This window comes from Tachypleus tridentatus, chromosome 11 (assembly GCF_004210375.1).
Source record: "Tachypleus tridentatus isolate NWPU-2018 chromosome 11, ASM421037v1, whole genome shotgun sequence".
In the NCBI taxonomy this organism is placed as follows: Eukaryota; Metazoa; Arthropoda; class Merostomata; order Xiphosura; family Limulidae; genus Tachypleus; species Tachypleus tridentatus.
The window spans coordinates 53,408,919-53,424,197 of NC_134835.1; the positions used below are offsets into that span (position 1 = coordinate 53,408,919).

The 15,279-nt window shown below is 33.2% G+C and overlaps 1 protein-coding gene across 4 annotated transcripts in view; it reads left to right on the top strand.

Annotated features, from left to right (window-relative positions):
• LOC143232172 (centromere protein I-like) overlaps positions 1-15,279 on the top strand; it is a 68,661-nt gene that overhangs the window by 33,022 nt on the left and 20,360 nt on the right. For 2 of the 4 annotated variants that reach the window (XM_076467279.1, XM_076467280.1), the window contains exons 5-9: positions 586-693; positions 4,044-4,118; positions 5,130-5,225; positions 13,625-13,708; positions 14,937-15,059. In XM_076467279.1, coding sequence (XP_076323394.1) covers positions 586-693; positions 4,044-4,118; positions 5,130-5,225; positions 13,625-13,708; positions 14,937-15,059 — 486 coding nt within the window. The remainder of the gene's footprint in view (positions 1-585; positions 694-4,043; positions 4,119-5,129; positions 5,226-13,624; positions 13,709-14,936; positions 15,060-15,279) is intronic. The other 2 variants (XM_076467281.1, XM_076467282.1) reach the window with 1 other exon arrangement.

Consider the following 15,279-nt stretch of genomic DNA (forward strand, 5'->3'; position numbering starts at 1 on the left):
CCATGTTTTTAAAATTGTATATTATTGTATTTTATGTAGATTTTTCTTCCTGTAATTTAACAATTGTTTGTTTTCATTTTACTGTTTTTACTTTTTATTTAAATCTTGTTGAGTATGAACAGCTTTAGGTCCTTGCACTTTAAAATTTGAAACCTGATCATTTTTTTTCATTTTTTTGCCTATTTCTACTCTGCTTCACAAGTCCTAAATTGATATTCAAAGTTATATATCTTATATTTTGGTTTAAAGCTAACTAGTTATAAAATTTACTAAATTAGCTCAAAGATTCTACATTTGTAACATATCACAGTAATATAATTTTCACTGAGTGCAAGAGATGTAATTATATGTTTTGCAGTAACTCTTGATTTAGAAATTAAATTAGCTATTGTAAAAAAATAATAGACCCAGTAAAATATGATTTAAAATTTTAAATTAAACAGTTTTAAAATAATTTCAATAAGCATAAATGTTACTTTTTTACATTTTCCCAAAAAGTTGTATATTAGTGAATTTAACCTTAGAAATTGGATATTGTTTTGGTTTAGTTACAGTGTAAGTTCTAATTTACCAATACTTTGTCAGGCAGATCTGATGAGGTGGATAGTAGCAGTGTATGATCATATAGATAAGAAAGATGACCTACATTCTATTTATGGCATAATTTTCCATTATATCGAATGTGATATTATAGTAAGTATGAACTGTTTTATAGAAGTAGAATATTGAAGACAAATCTAAAAAAACGTATTTAATTTTGTTTTGTGTTCTTATTTACTTGCTTGTTATTTTAATCATATTCATGTATTTTTGTTTGATAATAAATTTTTATGTATATATTAAATAACACTTTTTGAACATGGTGGTGCCATCATAATATACTTTGAAAGTTGTTGTATTTAAAAGTAGATATATCTCAGTAAAACCTATTTATAAAGTACTTATGAAAGACATTCTGTCTTCAAGTGTGTATTAGGAGTGTATGGAAAAGCTTAAAGTTTGCTAACATATCTTCAATGACATTGTGGAAGTGTTTTTATTATGGTTTGGAAAAATATTACTGATCATTCGTGATGAAATGACAATGTGGAAGTGTTTTTATATGGTTTGAAAAAAGATTACTGAAAATTTGTGATGACAGGAAACCTACTTGAAGTAAAAATGTATATTAGAGTGGCTGGTATGGGTATTAACATTTACCAAAATAAAGCAGAGAACTTTATATGCAAAAACGGCTCGTTTGGGTTGAGAAAATATTTTTTTTACATAGAAGAGCGAACAACGTTTCGACCTTCTTCGGTCATCGTCAGGTTCACCAAGAAAGAGGTAACTGAACGGAAGCTGACCACATGTTTGAAAGGGGTTGTGTAACTGTGTGTTGAAATGTAGAGGGCGGTATTAGATGTTTGAATATATAATTTTATTTATTTTATTATATTAATATAGGTATAAAGGTGTTCCTTTATATTGGTTTATTTTGGGTTTAAATTGTTGTATAAGTAAGGTTTCTTTAATTTTGCGTTTGTTTATGTTTGTTTCTTTATTTAGACACAACTGAACAAATTACTACTACAAATGAAAAAAGCCAACACAATTTCACAAACACTTTATTCCTACCTACGTAAAACTGACTCACGCACACCTCAAATATACGGCATCCCCAAACCTCATAAACCAGATTGTCCATTACGACCAATAATGTCCACATATGAATCGTTTAATTACAATCTTGGTAAATACATAGCATGGGCATTCTCCAAATATGTAACATCAGCCAGCTCATTCATCAAAGACTCTTTTAATTTCAAGTCTAATCTAAATGAACTTAATCATAAAGCCTTAATGGCCAGTTTTGATGTTATATCCCTCTTTACAGAAGTTCCAACCACTGAAGCCTGCAAGATAGCCTTAGAACTCTATATCCGAGACCCTAACCCAACTATAGAAATTCCCAGTAACCAGTTAGCAACCCTCATAGAATTCACCACGATAAAGACAAACTTCATGTTCAACAACCTAAACTATATACCAACAAATGGCCTAAGCATGGCCAACCCAGTATCACCAGTTCTAGTCAATATTTTTATGACACAAGTTGAAACACAAGCAATTAACACAGCATTACATCCACCACTATACTGGTACAGATATGTAGATGACACGGTTGCAGGATTCAAATCTACAGAACACATACTTAATTTTTTCAATCGCATTAACTCTATACATCCCAACATTAACTTCACATGTGAACAGGAAGAAAGCAATTAAATATCATTTCTTAACCTCAAAGTTACAAGAACTGACACACAATTCAAAACAGAAATCTACCGAAAAATCACCCATACTGGACTATACATTCCTTGGGACTCAGCACATGAAACAAAACAAAAACTCAACATACTAAGAAACCAAATAAACACAGCCATAAAACTATGCTCACCAGATAAAATTAACGATGAATTAGACAAAATAAAACAATACTTCATCAACATCAATAAGTTTCCTCCACAAACCGTAGAAAACATTATAATGCACACACCTAGACAAAAAGCAAAATCAACCACCAACTAAAGTAAATACAGCTCACGAATCAAAACCACGAAACCATATACTGCTGTATACCATATATTCCTGACATCAGCAAACAAATAACCAACATTTGGCAAAATTAGTAACAAAATATGACATTCCAGTTAATACCAAATTTATTCAAAACCAGGCACAAAACTGAGGTCTATACTATGTAAAACTACACTGACAAACACCACACCAACATTATTTATAAAATACAATGTGATAACTGCCACGACTTCTATATTGGAGAAACAAGTAGAAAATGGAAACCAGATTCAAAGAACATAAAAAGTCACCTTCACACATTTTCGAACACTGCAAGTCAAATAAACACAACATAACCATAGAAAACACTCAAATACTAAATAAAGAAACAAACATAAACAAACGCAAAATTAAAGAAGCCTTACTTATACAACAACTTAAACCCAAAATAAACCAATATAAAGGAACGCCTTTATACCTATATTAATATAATAAAATAAATAAAATTATATATTCAAACATCTAATACTGCCCTCTACATTTCGACACACAGTTACACAACCCATTTCAAACATGTGGTCAGCTTCCGGTCAGTTACCTCTTTCTTTGTGAACCTGACGATGACCGAAGAAGGTCAAAACGTTGTTCGCTCTTCTATGTAAAATATTTTCTCAACCCAAACGAGCTGTTTTTGCATATAAAAGGAAAAAAGAAAGTACCCAAAATAGAAATTAATGACAAAAAGGAGAGAATTAAAGAAATATTTTAAAGAAGTTATTCTTATGTACTTTGTTTACATTTCAGTTTTGAGAAAAAGTTAGATTCTATCTTCATAATATTGTGCGGCTTTGAAAGAGTTTACAAAGCTATAAAGATATTTGAACAGTTGAATTGATTAGCATTTAAATAACATTTTTGTTCAATTAAATGTAATTCAAATGCTACTATTTTCTAGATTTTAATATTGATAATATTAATAATACATGATTAAATCCAGATTGTTTAATTTTCTTTATTTAACCCCTTGACTGCTGGTTTGCCATATATGGTGTGGTATACTTTCAGCAGTTGAATACAAGTGTGCTGTAGGCAGTAGATAACTCACAAAATTTCCACATATATTGAAAGTAACTTTAGTCAAAGGATTAAAACATTTGTTGCAAAAGTGTCCAGCTATGGTTCGTTTGATGGGTGTAGTAGTTTTATTGCATCGTTGTTTCAAGTCTTTCATTGGACATTATTCTCATGCATTTTTGATCCCCCAAGGTTAAAGTAAAGAATAAGGAATAGTGCTCAAATGTGTGAGTCTCTATAGATTTTTTAAAATTTTATATTAAGAAATGTATTGTTAAAAAATGCATCTAGAATCTTTATGTTAAAAAATATGAATTTGAAATAATTCTAGAAATTCATTCAGCTGACTGTTTCTATTAAGAGCAGGAATTGTTTTTGTTAGTATTTTGCAAGTAATTGATTTGTTTTAGTTTGGAGGCTGCTATGACTGTTGGGACACCAAGGATGCTGATGCATCGTTGACGATTTTCAGGCAGATTTACCTGGTAATTCCCATCTCTCTAGGTTGCTGTCCCTATTTTAACATTGAAATAATAGTAAAGGCAGTTAGTCAATACCACTCACCACTGACTCTTAAGCTGCTATTTTACCAATGAATAGTGAGATTGACCATCTCATTATAGTGCCCCACAACTGAATGGGTGATTATGTTCAATGATGGGGATTTAAATTCTCAACTCAGATTGCAAGTCAAACATCCTAACGACCAAACCATGTCAGACCTAAGTTTGTTTCAAGCACTGTAATGACATCATGTGAGAAAAATGTGTATGAGTGTAAGCAAACTATTGAACTAATATGTCCTGTACCTATATAGCACTGCAGTTTTATATTCTATAAACTTGGGAGAAACAAAATTAAATTGATCCTATGTATATTATTTCTTTTTTAGTCACGTTCCTCATAGTTTTTTTCATGATACTTATAATTGCTTTATTCTCATAGTAAAATTATTAGTTTTCGTGCAGTAAATCTGTAAATAAGGTTATATTTAACTTTTTAAAGCTTCAAAATTGTGATTTAATTTTTCATACATAAAACCTTATTAGAAAATTTACAGGTTTTCTCCTCATTTAAGTAAAAATATAGAAAATTATTTATAGATAATAAGAGTCAGAAATCTACACTTAATTTTTCCGACATGTTTTTTTTTTATATGTGGAGTACGTGAAAAGGAGTAATAATTGTTCATCTAAGGAATAAACAGGAACATAAATTTCAAAGATTAAGTATCGTGTCGTTTGATTTAAAGTTTTTATGCTATTGGCACATCCATCTTAATGAAATCAGTCTTTCTAACAATATAATAATACTTGTAGTTTAATTTTTAGATTAATTTTCACACATACAAACAAAGTTTATTTCTTTTTGCTCCTGAATTAATAGTAGAATATTAAAGTTAGGGATATTATAAACATGTATATATGTCTTCCATGAAAATTATAATGCAGAAAGTTGTAACTCCTAAGAGTTTATGCTGCTGTTTCATTTCTCAGAGCCCTTTTGCATGTCATCTTCTCTACCTGTTAACTCGGAAAGAGGATGTTCTGCCTTTTAGAGTTCGACGTGTTATAGCATTGCAGAGTAAAGTGGTGAGTGATTTGTTTTGGCATTTTTTTTATATTATATATTTTTTTTTAATGAAAAGTACTTTTAATTGTATTTTGTTCAATGACAGTTGTGATGGTAGTTGTACTAGTTATCATCTAATCCTTCTTTATTTTTAAATGTTAGTAATAATATAAAAATAATATGGCATTTTGTGAGATTTCCACTTATTTTGGTTGCATGGCCATTTGCCAATTTGTATTAAACTTTTTTTTAATGGGCAAGCAATTCCAAGTTCTTGTGGGTTTACCAATTGGTGTGGATTCCTGTATGTGGTGAGAGGTGAGTGAAGGTACTGTTCTTTCAGTTTACCTCCTCTGGGATCTAAACATCCATCCACGTGTTTGCCATTTGTGTCAACCCGTGAAGGGGAGGAGAGGATTCTGGTGGTTGAGGGGTTGCACCCTAACACACCACTTTGGCTTTGAATTCTATAGATGGGCAGCCTTTGGGTGGCCCCTTTTGGGTCAATCAGCTAGTCCACTTGTGTTAGGGTCAACCAAGTACCAGTGTTGGAAGTTCTCAGCAGTTGTTGTGGACATTGTGTCTGATGCTGGTGTTTGGGTATAGTGATCATGAAACCCTGGCGTTGCTGCAGTATCCTTGCTTGATGTTGTATTGTGTCCCCTCATAGGGCTCCATGGTGGGTGGGGTCAGTGGGAACAGAAATTCTTTTATCCTATGGATTCTCCTAATAAAAATTTAAATAAAATAGTGAAAAAACAGTCAATAGGTAAATGACCACATCTTGAAGACTGATCAGCAATCTTCAACACCTGTACCACCAGTTGTGCCTCATATTCTCATCCTACATTCTCTTTCAGAGGGACTGGAGGGACTTGTTCGCTCTCCAAAGTCAGTAAAGAAGCTTTGATCTGGAGACATATTGGTTGAAACATCCACATTCCAACACAGTGAACTCCTTGGATTCAAAGGCAATTGGGGATATACCTATTGAGGTTTGAATGAATCATGAGGAGTTATTATTGAGAGGGATTTGAAGAATGTCCCTAAGTCAGAGATTCTCGCTGGATTCTCCACTCAATAAGTTTCAGCAGCAAGGAGCATCTCCACTCGCAAAGATGGAGTTATTCTGCCGACAAATATCTTTGTTTTGACATTCACATCACCATGTGCACCTCCCACCATCAAAGCAGGTTATCTAAATTGCAGAGTACGGCCGTACATTCCAAACCCTCTCCAATGTTTCTAGTGTCAGAGGTTTGGTCACTCAAAAATGTCATGTCATGGTTCCCTGACATGTGCTTGTTGTGGTGACAAGAACCACAATGCTAATGAGTGTGAAACAGGCCCACATTGTGTCAACTGCAATGGTTCTCACCCTTCCCACTTTCATTCTTGCCTTAAGTGGTTGGAGGAAAAAGAGGTGCAACATTTGAAAACGACTCATTACTTATCCTGAGGCTCGGAAATTGCTGTTATCCATTTCATCTCAGACACATGCTGCTGCACTTCATTCCACAACTACAGTAGGAGTGCAGACAGATCTCTCTGTGCCTTCAAGAGAATTGTTCTCAAAACAAATGAAAAGCCTTTTTACCTCCATGGTTAAAAAAGTTGATGAATCAACTTGTACACTCATCTCTGTTCCTCCCATACATTCTAACAAACCCCATGATGTACATCCTTTGGTTCCAGGAATAGGCATTTTTTTGGATACATCTTCTTCTTCCACCCCAAGATGCAAAACAATCATTTGTTTGTGCCCTCAGTCACTGGATTCCCCTTCCGACAACAAAGACTTACCCAATCAATCCAGGGCAGGATCCATGGATGCCGATTGACCTCCCTCGAATAAGGAAAAAAAGATGTGGTCGTAAACAGAAGGGTTCTTCAACCAATTCACCTACACGTCATTAGAAATAGCCACCTTGATACAATGGAACTGTCGAGGTTTACGTTTTAATCTGGATGACATCAAAACACTGATTGCTTCCTACCATCCTGTATGTCTTTCCTTTCAAGAAACATTTCTGAAACCTGCCGATACAGTTATTTTTTGGCAGTTTTCTCTGTACTGAAATGACAGGCTGTGTGATGGATGAGTACTTGGAGGGGTGGCACTGTTGGTTGATCAGCATGTGCCCATCCTGTCTTTGTCACTCAACACACCCTTGGAGGCTGTAGTTATCTGTGTTTCCTTGGGTCATACCATCACTGTTTGTTCTCTCTATCTGTCTCTGGACAGACATATGAACAATCAGACCTTGCTGCTCTCATTGAACAGTTACCGTCTCCCTTTCTTATCCTAGGGGACTTTAATGGACATCATCCCTTCTGGGGAAGTGCTGTTATTGATAGGATGAGTAGCTCTGTAGAGCATATGCTGTCTGATCACAACCTTTCTCTTTTCAATACTGGTTCTTCCATTTATATTCATGCACCTAGTCAGTCCTTTACTGCTATTAATCTTTCAGTTTGCTCCCCTTCATTATTCTCCCAATTTCATAGAGAGTTGACAATAATTCACGAGGCAGTGATCATTTTGCTATACTTTTGAGAGAGACTGGTTGTGGTCAATGTTACCCAACCTGCATGCCCCAGTGGAAGCTGGATCAGGCAGATTGGTTCACTTTCACTACTCTTGCAGAACTTGATCCTGCTGTCATCTTTCAGCCATCTGTGTGGAAGCAGTAATTGACAAGCAGCTGCTCAATGTATTCCTAACACCTTGACACATTTTCCACTATATCCTCTTCCATGGTGGAATCCTGCCTGCCACATGGGATGGAAGGCTCAAAAACAAGCCTGGGATACTTTCTGTAGATATCCCACACTTTCAAACCTCATCGATTTCCAGCAGGCCCATGCACATGCTAGGTGGGTAAGACATCAAAGCCAGAAGGAATCATGGATTAAGTTCACAACTGGCATATCTTCTACCACCAGTTCCAAAGTCATATAGGACAGGGTTCAAAAGGTCAGTGGGCACTACAATTCTGTCCCCTCTCGATCTTACTCTCTGATGGCCAAGAAGTAGCTGATATCCGGAGCATCACTGATACTCTAGGTGAAAGCTTTTCCTGGGTATCTAGCACTTCTGCTTGTTCCTCCACCTTTTTTGCCATCAAGACTTGGGCAGAGTGTTCACCTCTCTCCTTTCAAACTGACTGTCTCTATGACTATAATTGTCTCTTTACACTGGTGGAACTGGATCTGGCCCTTCATCGGTCTCACAGTACATCTGTTGGACCAGATGATGTACACTATGACATGCTGTGCCCTCCATCTACTGCTTCTTTTGATATTCTTCTAATTGTTTTTAACAGGATCTGGCACGAGAATATTTTTCCTAATGCCTGGCACCAGTCTATTATCTTACCTTTCTCTAAGTCTGAGAAAGATCCCAAGATTCTTTCAAACTACTATCCAATTGCTTTGACGAACTGTCTCTGTAAGACCTTAGAGAGGATGGTTGATGCTCATCTTGTTTGGTTCCTCGAATCACCCAATGTGGGCTCCGACGACAGCACTCCACCATGGACAACCTGATTCGACTTGAAACATCAATCAGAGAAGCCTTTCTCAAACAACAACATCTTGTATCAATATTCTTTGACATTGAGAAGGCTTATGACACAACATTGAGGTATAGCATTTTGCAAGACTTCCATACATTTGGATTACATGGCAATTTTTTAACGGTCAGGAAATTCCAATTTCATGTTGGTTCGATACTTTCCCATACTTTTCTAACAGGAACTTGGAGTCCTTCAGGGCTGCGTTTTGAGTGTCACACTTTTCAGTATAAAGATAAATGCCATCACAGAACAACTCCCTCTCACTGTTGCAAACGGGCTGTATGTCAATGACTTTCACATCTCGTGTCAGTTGTCAAATATGAGATATATTGAGCAGCAAGTACAAACTGCCCTCGATCATGTACTGAAGAGGATCACGGCAAACAACTTTAATATCTCTCTCTCTAAAACCATTTGCATGCACTTTTGCCACCAAAGGGGTATTTACCCTGATCCCAAACTTCGTATTGGTGAAGTTTTGCTGCCTGTGGTCCCTGAGACCAAGTTCTTGGGGCTTATCTTTGACCTAAGCTGACCTTTATACCACACATTAAGCAGCTACAGGTCAAATGCACAAAAGTTCTGAACATCCGTGTCCTCTCTATCACCAGTTGGGGAGCAGATCAATGTTCTATGTTAAAGATATATCGTGCTCTTAATCGATAGAAACTCTACTATGGATCACTGTTCTATGACTCTGCCAGACGTCAACATTAAACATACTGGACCCCATTCATCATCAAGGACTTTGATTCTGTACTGGGGCTTTCTGCACCTCCCCAGTTCAGAGCTTATACATAGAATCTCATGAACCTTCTTTGCACCTTCGCCATTTGCGAAGTTGAGGAACTTCGTTCCTTACCAAAGCATCCCACCTGGGATTGTGTTTTCCTTTCTTGGTGGGCCATACTTTTTCAGAACAGACAATCTGCCATTGCTCCTTTTGGTCTTTGCATCCAGTCACAATTAGATGTATTGGGTCTGTTCTTGGATAACATTGCAGAATCCACTGCCAGCCAATCCCACCATGGCTTAATACAGTCCCCAAATGTGATCTTTCTTTAAGTCATCTGAGAAAAGCAGATACTCCTGATTGGATGTACCGTCTTTTATTTACTGAACATCTTTTGAACAATCTTTCCATTCCAAATTATACTGATGGTTCCAAATGAGGTGACTCTGTGGGCTCTGCCATGGTTTGTTTGCAGTTCGGTTGTTGCGTGCAGAATCCCCTCTACAGCTGCTGTGTTCGCTGCTGAACTGTTTGCCATTTCTGTTGCCCTGGATCATATTGAAGCTGAGCAGTACTCCAACTGCACTATTTATACTGATTCACTTAGTTCTCTACTAGCCCTGGAATTGCTTCACATTGGTTCACACCCTGTTCTCACTGATATTCAGAACCAACTGGCCCATTTCTCATTAACATCTACTTCTATCCAGTTTTTCTGGATACAATAGCAAAATGCACATTAATGCATTGTCTTCCTTCCTAGTTTGACATCATAATGATGTGGATGATGTGATGTTACATGCATAACATCATGCCTGATCTGGTCATGGAAACTCCTTTGAGATTTTATATAGCAGAAAAATGCCCAAATTTAGGAACCATTTATGCCTGTGTTAGCAATTAAATCCAACTAAAGTGGAAACAGTCAGTAAAAAGAGGAAATGTGGAATTAAACTTGCGCAACTTACGAAATTAGGAGAAATTGAGCATAATGGACTTCATTCTTATGGTTATGATTATCTATATTTCTTCAGTGAGTGGTTTATTAATCAAATGGGTGTCAAATCTAAATTATGTCATTAAGTTTGACTTTTTCATTTAGGAAAGGCCATTTTTTTTGCAACTGGAAAACTTTTTCTGGCATAACTTGACAATTTAACAAAGATATGTTTACAAATTGTGAAAAAGGTGCAATTGTTTTACAGTTTAGTTCAAGTATGTCATTAATTTTCAATAATGTTGTAGATTACTTTTTTCTACTTTATGAGAAGCCAAACTAAGTTATTTAACAACTTGCTATGACATCAGGGCATGACCAAGAGACAAACTGACACATAATGTTTTATAGTATTAGATAAGCAGTACAAATAATATTATCAAACTACTGGAATCCTGTTTTGTTTTTTAACTGTATCATAACTGGTGAGCACCTTTTGTGTTTCAAATGCATGCTTGTGTATAAAATGTTAAAATAATTATTCTGTTTTTATTTTGACAACTTTATGTTGAAAAATAGTTTAAAATATTTCTCATTTTGTAACATTTATTTAGTGTAACTTGCAAATAAAAATTTAAGAAATCTTTAAACTTACCTTTTTGCACAACTCTAAGGAATCTCACCTATAAATAACACACATACTGGTTTGTTTAGAATATTTCTCCACATCCTATGAAGTATATTTTTATTTGCTAGTAAAGTATAATCCCATGAGAATACAATAAACTAAATTCTATTTTTCTTATGCTTTCCTTCTTTTTGTGAAAATTTATTATTATCAGATTTTTTTTCACATCACATGCTGAAGATAAAAGGGTGGGAATTACTAATGAAGAACAACTTTAAAAACATCTATTGGCAAATCAAATAATAAAACTAATAATTAGGAAGTATAATGTCCAAGGCATTTTGCAAAGTAATCGATTTGTTATTTTAACAAAAATTTGTTCTCTAACAGTATAATCTGCAAATATGACAAGCATTTTAGATTAGTATGAATGAGTAGAAGTGTTCCAGTTTTTCTTCATATTTTTTCCTACAACACAATTCCAAGTTATTTCAATGTCACTTTCAGAGGATGTAAAATATGTTTTGAATTAGTTATTTTAAAATATCATAAACAGATATATAAATGATAAAATTAAATACTTGGATGTTTTTTATGGAAAGACAGAGTCCTTTCCTTGGACAAATTGTATGACTGACAGAAGTGACAGCCACTTGTTTAATAAATTAATATTAAGCAAATAATATGTACTTTAACCTTCTAAACACTGGTTAGTCAAAGTGCATTTTTCATATTGTTTTTCTCTATGGAGTTACGTTGGAAGTTTAAACTAATTACCAAATATATTGCATTTAACAAAATTTATAGTTAATAAAGCAAATGTTAATATTATATAAGTTTTATTATCATAATTTCAAAAGGAAAGGTTTGAATAACCTCTCACTTTTCATTTCTCTGTATCACATAAATGTTTGCTCCAAAGTGTCCACTTTAGAACTTTTTACTACCACTGACATGTCCTGAGTTTACTGTAAATTACACATTTATAGCATAGATATTGCTGAGACTAAATCTAAATTTGCAACTTGTAATCTTGCTTTACAGAAATATAAACCAGGAAGTCAAATCTATGTGACATATCCTCCAATCAGATTCTATCTTTCAAAAAGTGTTAGTAATATTCTCTACATTTATACTTTTAGGAAAAAAAGAATTCTGCTCACTGGCTTTTGTATAAGACTAACTCGTTCTTATGGCAGTTTTTTAATTACTTAGCCTGACAAGTAAATTATTTTAATCCACTTGTAGTTTAATTAGAAATCCAACTATAACATTTTTAGGTCCTTGTATTTTTTGTGCTAATATTTTGTTTTCTTAATTGCATATTGGAAATGATTGTTTTGAATACTACCACCATCATTACAAAAAACTGCTTAAGTACTGTGGGAGTTGAGCAAAAATGAGGGGTCAAGCATGAGTACTAAATTCCTCATTTTCATGTATATTTTTTATTTATTTTGAAAGTAACTAAAATGTAAAATATAAAAAATTACTTAGGTTAGATAGGAAAAACTCAACTAGAAAAACATTTAAATATAATATGAGTGCAAGCTGCTCATGTGTAACATAATTCAATACTTTGTTTCTAAACTTGAGCCATGCATTTGCTGGTTGATTTATAGCTTTGTTACCTGGGTTTAGTGTTTAGAGATTATTCAGATAACAATAAACAGTAATATTAAATGGAGAGATGTAAACTCATTAAAATCTGAGACAGTTTAGGATTAATAGAGATAAATTTCTGTTACAGTTTATATTTTAATTTTTTTATAATATCTTCAAGTTCACTCAGTTTTTATCTGTTTTAATATTACTATTTATTTGTTTTAAAAGTTATGTCAAAAATTCAGAAAATAGAAATTTGATTTCTGTGTAAAATAAAAAAGTCTTAAAAATATTAATAGTATGGGTACCCCACTGATGAAACAATGCATTCTAATCATTAATCTTTATAAGTAGGAACATGAAAGTATAATTACGTAGCTTCACTTATTACTAGTTGAGTTTTATGTTTTGCTGTTATTATTATTATTTTTTTAAATGTTGATAAATAAGGTATTTGTATGTGTATTTTATTATTAATAAATTATTTATTGAACAGAGTTTATAGGTGGTTCACCCTACATACCATTATTGGAAAACTGATATCATTGTTATTTTCACACAGAGCGCTTCTCAACACTTAAAAAGCTGTGAGCAACTGTAATGAGTGAATGATTTTTTAATAATGCAGTCAGTAGAGTTAGGCAAAATACTGTAAAATGTTGTTGAAACTCTTAATCCATTCCTTGCATATCAGTACAAGTTGCTTGCGATTGGAGTTCTAAATATTTTTCTATGAGTCAAACATGTAAAAGAAAAATTTTGAAAGTAAAGTCCTTTACTATAACTTTTGAGAATTCTACAGGGAGCATTTAGTTTAATAAATTAATATTGAAATCTAGTAGTTAATTAAAAAGTTATTTGATATACATAAATTTGTAAATCTTAATTTTAATGTTAATTTATGATACAAATTTTGTTTATATTTCATTTTTACACAGGGAGCACAGCCATACCTAACAGGACTTCTGACACTGTACAAAACATATAGACCTGATCTTGTAACAGTTCAACCAAAACAGAAAGTATGGAAATATAGAAGTTCAACTCTTGTAATTTTTTTTAGATTTACATAATATTTACATAATCATAATTTATAATTTCATAGCTAAGATCAAGCAAGTCTCTTGTTATAAAATGCCTGTCATTTCTTTCATATTATGTCATGGAAATCATGAATTTGATGATTAAATATCATTTTATATGAGAATTATTGGTCATTCATCCTATACCATACATAGTTGATCACTATACTCTATAATGAAGTGAATCCTAAAGGTTTAAAACCATCTTTACCAAATGCTTATCCACAAGTGTAAGTTGAATAAGTCATCATTTGAGTTTTTTGGCCACAGGTACTTGATTTGCATAAAAAGTAATTGAAGGGGTTATTTTATAATGATAACTTTACATGATTATAATAAAATTTAAAATATTTAAATTTGAAAGTTAAGTTTAATTAAGAAATTAACTTAGATATAATATTAAAGTTTGAATTATAATCTACAAGTTGATACAAAACTTATTGACATAAATTCATAAAATAGTAGTTCAATAAAGTTTTGAATGCAAGTGAACAATCATGATGACATGGCCTTTGACCCTTAACCTGCTTGAAAGGGTTAATAGTTAATATTTTAATATGCAGTGAAAAGGATATGTTCATAGAATCTGAAGTAGATGGTATTTTGAATCGCTGGTTTACATTTTAAGAATGGGTGATACGCCAACACTATTTAAGTTTATATGTTATTATGAAAATGGATTATCCAAAATTAAAAAGTGAGTCAGTTATAACCTATATCATAAAAAAAACAGATTTATGGGCATGATAATGCACACATATAAAACGTCTTGAGTGTATATCAATTATAATTATAGCATTTGTGTATATTTTAAATTATTGATCAGAAAATATTTGATATTATTTTAACCTCATATTATGTGTTTTTATATTCATTTTGTAAATATTCTTGATTCTTTAGAAGTATGTGTTATTCTGTCAGTGTTTCAGAGTAACAAGTTCTCAGTCATATATTACATTTTGTGTAAATTTATTTTTATTTTTATATGTAGATTGTAAGTAAAATAAACTTAAGAACCAGACTTCAAAAAACGGTTTAAAATTATTTTCAAAAATCTGAAGAGATTTGTTTTTGGACAGTTTATTTAATAATTGATGTTATTACGTACTTTATTTTTAAAGACTAATTACTCTGACATGTTGTAAAGATAAATATATACTCAATGCAGCAAAAGTTTTTCCGTTCTCTTGGAGGATGGGATTCCTTGATTAAAGAAGTAAAGAGTCGGACCCTCCATATTTTAACCCCAAGTGTACCAGAAATACAATATACAATGGTACATCAGGAAGAGGTAATTAGTTTTTCTTTTCTTATATTCTCTTTATCTCTACTTAATGTTTTATCAGGCCCCGCACGACCAGGTGATTAAGGCACTCAACTCGTAACCAGAGGGTCACAAGTTCGTATCCCCATCACACCAAACATGCTCATCCTTTCAGTCGTGAAGACATTAAATAGTGGTAGTCAATCCCACTATTTGTTGGTAAAAGAGTAGCCCAAAAGTTGGCAGT